We start from the raw sequence: 13,562 nt of genomic DNA on the forward strand, positions 1-13,562 counted from the left end.
TGTACAAATTTCCGTTTGTAACGATGAATTTGTGGTTAGGGGACAAAGAAATCAACATTAATTTCAATGTACTTACAAATAAATCTAAAGATACTACACTTAACTAGTCCATCTTTGCCTTAAATGCACAATGAGCCATCCACATATACAAAACAGACAGACATCAGTCAATCATTCTCTTATGATACTACTGCCTGAAATGAAGATTTACTTCATTCCTATTGGTTTATAAAGTAAATGAAGAACATGTACATTATAAAAAACACTATATACATGGCGAAGAAAGGATACATAAATATAATAAATATTAACTGAGAATAAGAAAAAGGGGGTCTATTTAATGAAAATTTGTAATGGAATCACTGTGCTGTAACAAAACACCGAACTCAGTACTCTGTTGCTCTTCACTGTCAAGAATAACAATTGTCCTACAATTTACATTTATATATTTTATATATGCACATATATTTGTATAAACATATATGTGTATATATATTTTTCAGTCAGTTTAATTCTGTTTTTCCTCCTTTTTTGGTTCTTCTTCCCTAGGTTTTTCTTGAGATGTTTCCCTTTCTGACGCCATCTGAAACAAAATAAGTTTTTAGTCTATTGGAAAACTTTTCTAGAAACTTTATTGACAAAGTGCATGTCATTACATTAATGTTTTTTGCTGCAAAGAGTATCTGTAAGCATAACTTCATAGCAATACTTACAAAATTGTTAAGAATGAATTCTAACACAGTACAAGACATTAGCAACACTAACGCACAGAATTTGTTCGATCTACATGGACGTTAATCTTGGCTTTGTATGTATATTATTTTATTTATTTATTTTAAGGGTTTTAACCTGAAGAGGGTTCGTTTTAAATTTAACTACACTGAAATGCGCTGTTCTTACATGTGTATAGAATTGTATCCCGTTTCCTAGCATGCGTTTCAAATGCTCCATATAGAAACCATTAAAAAAAAAACAAGAGGCAGGAGGTGTTCCAAACCCGCTTTTAAAAACTCTTGTAGAATAGGCATAAGACAGATTTATTTTAAATGTAAGAACTCATGTTTTTATTTACTTAGACTCATGAAATATATAAAAAAATTACATATTATGTATAACAAAATTTAACTTGATTGGAAAAAGGGAAATGGAACATTATGCTTGCTGAGATTATCTTGTTGAGTTGCATTTTAAATAAAAGTCAAGAAATTGTGATACAGAAAGCATAATGTGAGATAGAGCAACATGCCCAAATAATTACTGAGTTAAATGAAAAACTATCCTGATAGAGGGATCTCACTGACGTCGACAATGTTATTTTATTTATTAAAATAATGTGTTTATTATATGATTTACACGTCAACTCTTCAAGCAACATCTGATGTAAAATGCCGCGATTGTTTTATTGAGGCTATTTGTTAACCTGCATATAATTTGCTCTCAGACAATCTCTCAAGGATTGTCACAGGAAAAAAACACTGAAAGAGATAATAATTTGTAAGCAGATATTAAAAGTACATTTACATCGACATTTTTGTCCGAAAATATGTCGAATGTCAAACATTGAGTTTACATGCTGACAGAAATTACTAGAAATTTATATGATGGATATGTATAATGACAGTTCTCAAAATGCGAAACTTGGAATAAATATAAGACCCATTTACATACAAGATAGATTTTTGTGTACCCTTGTGTCCTGTGTACTTGTGTATCTCATTCATTCTGCAGTTGATTTTATCTTGACATGATGAAAGCCTCAAAATGCAAAATTTTGGTCTGTGTACTATTATTCTAAAGATGAAAAGGAAGAAATGTTATGTGTTGGTTCAAGAGAGGATTTCAAGATATGAAAAAGTCAGTGCCAACAATCAACTAATATAATATATTATGCTGTATTATAATATGATGCTCAGTATTGAGTATCCAGTTCAATTTACGAATTTTTGAAGAATGAAACCTGCTGATTTTGAAAAGCATGCTTGTAAAATTGGTCCCCTTATATCAAAGGAAGATACCAAATTCAGAAAAGTAGGGTAACAGAATTACTTGCTGTAACTTTGTGATCTTTAGCATCTGGTAAATTTTAGATTTAAACCACTCTGTTTTGTCTCTCACGTTTACACGACGATTACTGCAATGGCAGAAAAGTAGATGAGTGGTCAACTTTTACAACAAGTGTTGAACAAGGTTGAACTTGCATATAACCGGTATTTATATCTACTGGTATAGAAGTGTCGACACAAAATGCTAGTGATTGAAATATATATCTGACCATAAATTCTTTACTGTTCACATTAGCCACGATTTCTGTCTGATATAAATATCATACTGTCATTATGCGATCATAATACGTTTGTGATGGGATGCCACTTAACTGTTCAAACATTAATACCCCTACGGGTTCATTGTTTTTATTAGAATGAACCATTAACTATTTATATGTCCATATTTATAACAATAGGACTTTGAAAATAATCAGAAAATAATAAAAAGTTCAAATTAGAAGGAATATTCTTATTCCATATTGGGAAGTACTGATAAGATAATTCAAATGACCGTTTGTGATTTTCTTTCACCTTGTTTCAGATGTAATACTACCTCACAGTCAATACTCATGGAGAAAGGAGGCCCTTGCATCTGGATTAATATAGCACATCACATTGTTAACAACAAATTATTAAATAATCTGTGTTTAAAATAAATAAATAAATATTATAATCTTTCAATGTGCACAATATTAAGGATAGAAGATAGCACCTTAAATAATCTGCATAATATACACAATATGTATAACTCACCTTTTTGTAAGCCATTTCAAAGAGTTTCAGTGAGGACTGCTGTAGGTTTCCAACGGTTTTCCTTATCTCTTCAGGGTCTGCCTCTTCTTTCTTGCTCAAAAGATCCCTAACCTGTGCAATCTGTTCCTTCATTTTTGTCACCTAAAACATAATTACTGAGTTGAAAATTAACTGTAAAGTTTTGTTGGGAGGTGGTGAGTTAGTTGTTAAACCTCACGAACAGTTTGGTTTTAACTTACTGCCATGAAAGATGACACATTTATTACATATTTAAAAATTGTGAAAAAAAAAGGTCAAACCTCTTCAGCAGGCAGTTGATCTTTAAATTCTTCTACTTTTGATTCAGTCTCATGAATTATATTCTCAGCTTGGTTGAAGGCCTCAACCCTGTCCTTCTTCATCTTATCAGCCTGAGCAAACTGCTCAGCATTTCTGACCATGTTTTCGATCTCGTCTTTGCTAAGCCCTCCAGATGATTGGATAACAACTAAAATAATGTACATATTAAAACTCATAACGGTTAAAAAATCACACAAATTGATATGGGCAATAGAAGAAATTTAATAGTAAAAGTATTTAAAAACAAAAGAAATAAACTTGAATTTGAAATTGAAAACAGCGTACTTTGTTGTTCTTTCCCTGTTCCTTTATCCCTGGCAGACACATGGACTATCCCATTAGCATCAATGTCAAAAGAGACTTCAATCTGTGGCACACCTCTAGGTGCAGGAGGGATCCCGACAAGTGTGAACTGGCCCAACAACTTGTTGTCACCAGCCATCTCCCTCTCACCCTGGTGAACTTTAATCTCTACTTGAGTCTGCCCATCAGCTGCTGTAGAAAACACCTAAACATGGATTAGATTAATTAATTACATTTTAATTTAAATTATGAAATTGTACCAATTTAATATTAGAAATGTAGACATAATTTTTGTAATTGCCATTGTGTCAACCACAACCTGTCTATTTTGTATTCTGTTTTTATTTTCAAAAGATAATAATTAGATTTTGTATTGGCTTACTTGGCTCTTTTTTGTTGGGATAGTTGTGTTCCTGGAAATAAGCCTGGTGAATACACCTCCTAGTGTTTCGATACCAAGAGAGAGTGGAGTCACATCGAGGAGCAATACGTCAGTAACATCTCCGGCAAGAACTCCACCTTGTACAGCAGCTCCTACAGCAACAGCTTCATCTGGGTTGACTGCTTTCGATGGTTGACGACCAAAAATTTCTTGAACAGTTGACTGAACCTGCCAAATTATGAAAATCGTTGTGTAACTTTTGAGAGTAGGTGTAGAAATAAACCATTTTCAATACTTACCTTAGGCATTCTAGTCATTCCACCGACAAGTAGGACTTCACCAATGTCGGTCTTTTTGACTTCTGCATCTGTCAAAGCTTTTTGACAGGGTGCTATCGTCTTCTTGATCAATTCACCGACTAAGCTTTCAAATCTCGAGCGTGTAAGCTGGAAAATATTTTGACTATTGTATCGAAGAACAGAGTTTTGTACTGTCGCCCATAATCAACAAACTCACTTTCATGTTCATATGCTTAGGTCCAGCTGAGTCCATGGTTAGGTAGGGCAAGTTAATATCTGTTTGGAGTGAGCTACTCAGTTCAATTTTGGCCTTCTCTGCAGCTTCTTTCAATCGTTGCATAGCCATTTGGTCTTTAGTAACATCAATACCTTGCTGTTAAAATAATAAGACATATTCAACAAAAAAAATGAATAAAAATATATTAAATATCATTCCTGTCTAATAAAATAGTTTCTTATTTATATTATTGTATATATAATAATTGTTATTTATAGAAATGTGTGGTGATTAGTTATTTATAGAAACTTAATTTGTACAACGTAATACTTTTACCTCTTTTTTAAATTCCTGAACAAAGAAATTTACTAAAGTATTGTCAAAATCTTCTCCTCCAAGGAATGTATCTCCATTAGTTGATTTCACTTCAAATACACCTTTTTGAATTTCAAGGATTGAAATGTCAAATGTCCCACCACCAAGATCATAAACAGCAATTCTGTAAACAGTAGTAACGAGATGTGTTTTTGTTATAACATGTTTGAAATTGCTCACATAATCATAATTCATAACAACTCAAATTTCACAAAACAACAGTATTTTTATTATTTAATCAATGATTATCTCATATACACACTAGGATGATGAAAAAAGAAAAAAAAATCAATTCGGTACGTTAGTCAACAACTTACAAAGCACTACTTTGTGTTACATTATTCAGAAGTTGTACATACAATTTAACGCACAATTCACAATTTCCAGCATATCAATTTGAGCGTATAATCTGGTTTTTGGGGAGAGTTAAAGAGAATTCCAGAAAAAATTATGGAAGTTTTCTTCACTTAACTCACAATGCTCAGTCAACTCTTGATAAATCAAAACTCACAAGGCCACAAATACCATTGGAATTATCCAAAGAAAAAAAAGTTTATATGCATTTTTACATGTCATTACTTGAATTTTACATTATTGAAAACATTGTAAAAGTGATGAAAAAGTGGAAATAATCAACTGTGAAATTGAAATGCAGTACTAAAAAAAAATCGTGAAGAGGTTTGTGCTAATATGGTCCGGCGTCCTTTATTTAAATAATTTTTGAACATGACCAGTGCTGAGTATACACTGACAAAACACTCATACACTCACAAAACACTCAACACATCACCGACAAACTAGAGAAAATGTAGGCTGTAAGGATGTAAATTGAAAATTTAGAGGAATATTACAAAGAAAAGGTTTGAATTATTAGAAAGGGAAGTGGCTCAATTTCAATTTATAGAATGCTCTTTTCCTCTCGTTGTTTATAAAAATACACACCATTTTTTCAATTTACCTAAGTTACCTGTTGAGGAGTTCATATAATCAAGAAATTAATATTATCAAGAGTGGACTGTAATATGTTTGAACTCACTTAAATAAATCATATCATAAAATGTAACACTGAAAAATAATGTGAGCTAATACAAAGTCATTTTATCAATAGGTGGTATAAAATATCAAATGGAATTGTTATTGCAATGATACCAAAAAGGTAATTATTTTATGTCTCTGTAAACGCAAAGTTTTTAATTTTTGTCATATAGGAGGGCTTAATGTCAAACTACCCATTGTGTTGCAAACAAGTTCATACAAGTCATTAAAAAAACCATTGGCTTACCACTCTAGTGTAGCAAATAGGAGTCGGGCGCCCTAACAATAAAACCACTGCGGCCACCCAGGAAGTCTGAAGCATTTGACCGTTGTGTGTGTGTGTGTGTGTGCGCGAATGCGTGCGTGCGTGCGTGAGAGAGAGAGAGAGAGAGAGAGAGAGAGAGAGAGAGAGAGAGAGAGAGACGAAAGATAGACTGAACCCATGTGGAAGGTACTGCCGTTATATGTAATTTGAAAGAAAAAATTTAAGAAGTAAAATATGAACACAATGTTTACATTTTATCTTCAGATTTGTCCATTCCATAAGCAAGAGCTGCTGCAGTTGGCTCATTGATGACTCTGAGAACATTGAGCCCAGAAATCTGTCCAGCATCTTTTGTTGCCTATAATGAAAAACTGTTAGAATTATTTTTAATTTTAAAGCTGAAGAAATTTACCTGACGTTGTGAATCATTAAAATAAGCTGGAACTGTGATGACAGCATTTTTGACTGGAGTATTAAGATAGCCTTCAGCCGTTTCCTTCATCTTGGACAGAATGAACGCTCCAATTTGACTAGGGGAATACATTTTTCCATCACTGCCTTGAACCCAAGCATCGCCATTGGAAGCCTTTGTGATCTTATATGCTATATTCTTCCTAGAGAGAAATTTGAAAATAAAAACCAACAAAATTTAACAATTTTTTAGAACTGAAATAATTACAGACAATTATAAAAAAAATTCGAAATGTACGTATATATACTGTGTGAGGGTTTTTAAAAGAGTCTTTTATTTTTATGCAACTTACTTTATTGTAAAACTAAGTATGATAAGATCCAAAGATAATTTTTTATATAGAATCTATTGGTGCTTTATCTTTTAATCCTCTTTTTGTATAGTGGAAGTTGAAATGTTAACAATTAATGAAGCAGCTCATGAATTTAACTTGTCACATCAGGAATAACCAGTTCAACCATCTTACGTCCATAAGTTGATTAGTAAATTTATAACAACTGGGATCATAACAGATTAAAAAAAGATTGTCACTTTATTTATTGGTGATAGCTTAAAATTGACCTGTTTACTCGTAGCCCTTTGTTTTTACTTTTAGTTAATACCCTCACATTGCTTGAATAGATCCCTTTCAGTCAACAAGACAAGCTGCCCAAAAATGTAATGTCTCTCAGAAATTAGTTTGGTTGACGCTGTATAAAAACAAGCTAATTCATTCAAAATTCCAACATATCAGGCTTTTTTTAAATAAAAACACAGTATATATAATTATTACATTGACATCTTTTGTTCTAATCAGAAATTGTGCTCAGTACCCATGATCATCAATGAATCAGCGACAAAAAATAGTAAACATCATTGCACAATTGACTAGACTAAGACAACCTTCCATAAAAAATCAACATCAAGTTGAGGTGGATTTTGGTGATTAGCATTTTCCAAGTAGTGGATTGGTCTCCTGATCTGACCCCCCCCTTACACTTTTTGATTTTGAGGTAACATTAGAAATGTCATTTATAAAATAGAAGTAGGGATCTCCAAGTGCTGAAAGAACGAATTCAATTAATCTGCTATCAAATTAATAATAGGGTGTTAAATGTTTGCAACTGTGGAAATGCCATTTTACAATCAAACTCCTATGTAGGAGGGAATTTTTCACATTTAATTGATTAAAATATGAAAATTTAATGTGTTTATTTTTATAAACTTAACTTTAAACAACAAATTGAAATTGAGTTCTGTAGGAAAACTCAATATATACAGAACAAATCGATGAATGCTTGATATCATAAACTTATAAAACAATAACATAATAAAAAATTTTGGGGAAAAATATAAAAATAATAATATGAAAAATAAACTTTGGGACCATACTTAGTTTTACAATAAAATGTAAGAATAAAAAAAAAAACTTTTTCTCCTCTCTCACAGGTTATATGATAACAATGACATCTTTTGTTTTAATCAGCAATTGTGCTTAGTACCCACAATCATCAATGAATGAATCAAGTATAAAAAAATATTAAAATGAATGCAAAATTGACTGGACTAACAAATGATAACTAATAACAACCCTCTACAAAATAAATCCACATAATATTATGTAAAGTTAGGATAGATTTTTTGTCTAATTTGAAGGGGTTATTAATATATGCATATTTGTCTTACAACCATTTTCAAAAGAAGTATTATAAATAACCATTATTTACTTGATGAAATTCAAGCAAAATGTTTTATTTTCTTTTAAACATAATTACCTTGTGGTGTGAAAGAAAAAGAAGGAGAGAGGATCCTTAAAGAGAACTTTACTGGATAAAAATTGTGATGTTTTGAACCTATTTGGTTGGCTATTTATCACTTCAGTAAAACGAAGCTCAATTTGTAACAATTTTGTAAGTTGACGTAATCAAACATAATAAATAGATATACACGACTAAAAAACTTACATGTCTTTTTTTATTTCAGCATCATCAAACCGTCTTCCTATCAGCCTTTTGGTAGCATAAAATGTATTAGCCGAGTTAGTTACTGCTTGTCTCTTAGCAGGCATTCCAACAAGCCTTTCATTATCTATACATTATACAAACAAATTCTAAATTAATTATTTAACGATGAAACTACACATTTAAAATTATTTTAACACATTGACTGAGGTTGTCAATATATAGTCGACATCCCTCCTCCCCTGGTGTGAGCATCAGTGTTGACATGGCAGTTGTAATTTTAAACCATTTAAATCAATTGTAATGTATAATTACGCACACAATATTGATACAGGCTAGACAAGGCCACAGTCGACATGTTAATTAAATGTTATATACCTCCCTCTCACAGTACAAAATAAAAATGATTAGACTGTGAAAAATACATTGTCTTATTTTGACTTACCTTTTGTAAATGCGACAACTGAGGGTGTGGTTCTCGAACCTTCAGCATTTTCTATCACTTTAGCTTGTTTTCCTTCCATCACAGCTACACATGAGTTGGTAGTCCCCAAATCGATACCTATCACTGTCCCTCTGACAGTTTCTGACCTTGATTACAGATCACACACAATTAAAATGTAATTTGAAGAAATGAGAACACGTAAATCAGATTAAGAGATTTTTGAATGTGTACAGCTAGAATTATACGACATACTAAAACCCAGATATTAACATTCACCTCCTTTCAACAAGAAAAAACTAATTTTGAAAACAAGCTGTGCAATGACTACAGGCCATTTAACTCTGACTTAATACAACTTTGCTCTCTGTAATGTAAATCATTTGGTTGCTCTATACATATTAGTTTAAGATCATACAGGATTAAGTATTAAAAGTTATTACCTTAACGGTCAAAATTGGATTGAGTGGTAAACTTAAGAGAGCATCTGTATTAAAGATTCTGCTCAGTTAGAGAATTTAATAATTAATAGACTGTTATATCTTATTTTGTTATTTATATTGTTAATTTCAGCCATAGTCAACTACTGCTATCAGTTTCTCACAGAAGCAATGTCTAGAAATGATAAATTGTGGAGTGAGTATGTTGTTTAATCTTTTTAAAAAGATGAAGCAATGTTTAGTTTTTTGTACATTATATTGTAATAATGTATATTATAATATATATAAGGAAGCAATGTTCAGTTAATAGAAATGATGAAGGTGGGTTATGTTTATAATTTTTTAAAAATATAGTTCTGTGAGTAGAACTATCTTTTAAAGAGGTGAATGTTCAAGTAGGTTTTAGATTATTACAAATTTAAATTTAAATAAGCCCATGTGCAATTTTTAGTCGTTTTAAATCTCACTTTTATTTTCAAAAATGATTTGGAAAATGCATCTTGTAAAAATTGAAGATTTTTCGCTGCAAAGTGTATCAATAAATGTAACTTTCTTTTTAAATGGTGACAGATGAAATTATGCCACTAAATTCAAGTGAAGTTTTAGTTAACAGACCTGCGAAAGTTAATACAATTATTTGATAAAATTTCAAATGTGTATTCCACAATGAATATGTATATATATTCATATGCATACATAAATGTTGCAGCAACACGACACACAAGAATGACACAACTACACAGAAAACAAACACTTTGAGCCCTGAAGATGGTCTCAATAAAGATCGAAATGTTGCATGACAAAGAAAACGTTTTTCTAAAACCTGCATCACACCAGACCACACCTCACGATCTCCAAATAATCATTGGCTAACGGTCACTAACACCACACACCACTCATATAATAAGTTTCAATTAACTAATATTTTTATCTAAGATCTTGAATGAGATGAAAAAGTAAGTGTCATGAGCTGGATTTGAACCCACAACCTTGGCTCAATACACTGCTACTTGAAGTAACAAGTGGTTAGAGCAGCGGCGTATTGAGACAAAGGTTGAGGGTTCGAATCCTGCTCGTGACACTAACTTTTTCATCTCAATCAAGGCCTTAGATAAAAATAATAATTAATTGAAATAATTAGTATGGTCAATTATGATCGCTAAACATAAGCAGATTAATTTAATAAGGAAATAATAATAAACAAGTTGTAATTAATTTAATGACAAAAATACATAGTAGGTTGAAACAAACAAGAAAGAATATGAGTTTCCAGTTCTTTTGTCTTTGTACTCGACTCAAATCTGGACAGTGGGGAACTTGGTTGTATCGCACAGCGTATTGCAGTGGCATTGCGTCACATCAGGCAAATGCGCATGGGGTAATACAATCTTATAGAAAATTGGACATTGGATTAGGGGGTGTGTTCCCTGCTTTAGACTTTGCTTTATCATCATTGCTACTTTGTTAATAATAGTAACAATAATTATGCTCGTAATAACCTCTGATCCACATGTGGCACCTTACTATTACACAATACATGATTTATATTTAAGGAAAGCTTAACAAATTTAAAACAAAATCATTTTTTTGATGACTGATTTTTAAAAAGGTACAAAAAGAAAAAATTAAAAAAAAAAAAAAATGATGCAATGTTAACTATTATCGTTATCAAAGGCAAATTGGCCACTTACTTGAATCTCCTTCCCAACTGTCTCATATTTTGACATAGCACCGGTCTCTGTAAATGATAGAAAACTGTTAATATAAATTTAAGAATGTCAATGAGAAAGTACATGTAAGTTGGAAGCTTAAAGGTTAAGTAGCAATTGTAGGGTAGAACACGTTATATTGGAATGGGAGAGAAATTAACAAGGCCGATTTCCAAAAAATCATTCGTCCAAAATAAATCACAAAACATAACCAATTCAAAAAGAGAAACTGTATTATTTTGAAGACTGGAGATAAGAAAGCCGGCCTCTGAAAAACCTGAGGCCCAACCTAAAATAAAGCAGAATAGAAAACTTACGTTAAATACAAAAGAGGTAGAGACGAGCTGGGTCGCTTTCGGTGATATTTTCGCCAACTTCAGCATATTCGGTTGTTATTCTATTTTAATAAGCGGGAGTATGTGAGCTCAAAGCGGAATCGCTTTCTGGCCTGGATAAAATTCACGTGCTCTGACGAATCGGACAAAGAACGTAGTCGGGCGAATCGGCTGTCATGCGCACGAGGTTCCACTGCCTGCCATTATGATAATTTTTATTACAACAAAAAAAATTTAAAATTATGTTTCCGAGCAATCCAGTTTTGATCAGTATTGATAAAATAAAACAACGTTTTTTTTTTATTAAAATTGTACGAAGTCAGGTGATTTTTATTCATTTCATCCATTCGTGCATTTTCTATGCCTTTTAAAAGAGGCACAACTACGACAATAAAAAAAAAGTCTGTTATGGGTAAGCAGTATAGCTACTTGACAATTTGCTCATGTGCTCATAGCCAATGCGTGCTAGTGATGGGAAGAACTATTCTTTTCAGTGTATCGATTCCCAACGCTTCAATTGCTGGGATGAGTCGATTCTGCTCTAACGATTCTTCCATTCCCCCACACAAATAAATCAAGAGGTTTTTTTTTTATTTATTGGGTCCCTTCATCAAAATTTCCCACCATGCTTCAAATTAATTGTCGATTCTAATATTCAATTGCCGCAAAGAAAAATGTAATATATTGTTAATATTAAGTATATAAATTGTATCAATCAATGAATTATCAGAGAAAAAAGTAATCATTATAGTAAAAATAATGAAATTGTTTAAGGAGTGTTCTTAATTGAGGATAAATACGTAGCTCTTATATATACTTGTATAGGTCTCATAGCTTGAGTCTTAATGAACTGGGCAGAACCTGGAATTGGAACACTGAAACAAGATGTTGCCGTTCTCGACGATACGGCCGTGCCTCAGCGAACGGGAAAAAATAGCGAATGAAGAAAAGGAATAGACCTAAAGTATGAAATAATGAATAAAAAAAGGCAAAATAAAGTGCCAATAAAAAAGAAATAAGAATTTGTAATAAAAAAGGATAAATACTAACATATACATACGGTTTGGCGTGGTACTCACTAGGGAATAACTTAAGAGAAACTAAGCTTAAAAACAAATAGGTGTTATAAAATGAAATTTACTAAATTGGCTGAACACTGTTGGAAAACATAAACAGCAAGCTGTAAAGCACACAATAAATTAAATGTAGTTTACACTCAAAAGTTATTTACAAGATCATCTTTATATTAGCAAGTGGGGCAGTATCTAAACGCTCATGCTCACTAATCTGACTGGCAGCAGAGAGAGTTGATTTACCATTTGTAAATCCCTCTTGGAAAAAAAAAACAACTTAAAATCTGAGAATTGAAGAGTAGATACATAGAACAAAAGGATTTTTTTGCTGTTTAATTTTTCCAAGGGTGTTGATCCATTTCTACATTTTTACAAAGTGCTACTTAAGCAGTGCGTTTTGTTACGCGAGTGCTGAAGAGTGTGTAGTTAGCTGGATCATCAAAGGTTTTTTAAAACGAGGATTGTTGCCTTCAGAGGGGAAATTTCATTTATATAACATCCATTTGTTGTATATACCTTGTCTTCTATTCTCTGATTTTAAGTTAATGTTTTTTTTTTTTTGTTTTTTTTCAGGAGGGATTTACAAATGGTCTCTGCTGGCAGTCAGGTTAGTGAGCATGTTAGTATTAATATTTTATTATTGCCCCAGCAGCCCATATAATCCTGTTGATTTCGTACTATCTGCCTGTAATAATGAAATACAAATTTTAATACAGTTAGTATTCTAAAAATGAAACAATATCTATCTTACTGATTACAGTTTAATATTTAACTTAGAACAATTAGATGTTACAAGAAAATGTGTTTCTCCAACCCAACAAAGTTTTTATTTTTTTACCATTGACTTTAATTGGTACCAAATGTAGAAAAATATACAAAAAAGATCAATTTTTGCCAAAGAAATGGGAGAAAATCCAGATTACACGATATTATAGATATATAGATATTAACAATAATAATTTTATATAAGCCAAAGAAATGGGAGAAAATCCAGATTACACGATATTATAGATATATAGATATTAACAATAATAATTTTATATAAGCTCTTTTTTTCTTTTTCTTAAATTTATACAACTATCCTCAAATGGGTACCCAGTAACAATGAATGTGTAAAACCATTAAATAAAGAGGACTG

General features: G+C 31.8%; 1 protein-coding gene and 1 long non-coding RNA gene across 2 annotated transcripts; one reads left to right on the forward strand and one right to left on the reverse strand.

Annotated features, from left to right (window-relative positions):
* Positions 1-307: 307 nt before the first annotated feature.
* On the reverse strand, positions 308-11,668 carry LOC106673056 (heat shock 70 kDa protein cognate 5). The gene is made up of 14 exons (XM_014404982.2): positions 11,334-11,668; positions 10,999-11,045; positions 8,871-9,016; positions 8,429-8,552; positions 6,426-6,627; positions 6,265-6,371; positions 4,675-4,837; positions 4,339-4,494; positions 4,122-4,268; positions 3,823-4,050; positions 3,423-3,645; positions 3,098-3,285; positions 2,799-2,939; positions 308-583 (listed from the first exon to the last, which is right to left on the reverse strand). The coding sequence occupies exons 1-14, from the start codon at positions 11,397-11,399 to the stop codon at positions 509-511; spliced, it is 2,013 nt and encodes a 670-aa protein (XP_014260468.1). The 5' UTR covers positions 11,400-11,668; the 3' UTR covers positions 308-508.
* Positions 11,669-11,776: 108 nt separating this feature from the next.
* LOC112126736 lies at positions 11,777-13,032 on the forward strand. Its single transcript, XR_002910183.1, has 3 exons — positions 11,777-12,027; positions 12,177-12,315; positions 12,998-13,032. It is a non-coding gene; the product is annotated as an uncharacterized LOC112126736 (long non-coding RNA).
* The last annotated feature ends 530 nt before the right edge of the window (positions 13,033-13,562 follow it).

The sequence above is a fragment of the Cimex lectularius genome, unplaced genomic scaffold (assembly GCF_000648675.2).
Source record: "Cimex lectularius strain Harlan isolate CLEC.00 unplaced genomic scaffold, Clec_2.1 scaffold99, whole genome shotgun sequence".
NCBI lineage: Eukaryota > Metazoa > Arthropoda > Insecta > Hemiptera > Cimicidae > Cimex > Cimex lectularius.

Bases quoted from the DNA above. Each gene is read 5' to 3' on its own strand.
- LOC106673056 (XM_014404982.2), bottom strand. From the start codon at position 11,399: ATGCTGAAGTTGGCGAAAATATCACCGAAAGCGACCCAGCTCGTCTCT. The intron at 11,046-11,333 runs GTAAGTTTTCTA...TATCATTTACAG, and splicing joins CTACCTCTTTTGTATTTAAC to AGACCGGTGCTATGTCAAAA. The intron at 4,269-4,338 runs GTGAGTTTGTTG...AATATTTTCCAG, and splicing joins CTAAGCATATGAACATGAAA to CTTACACGCTCGAGATTTGA.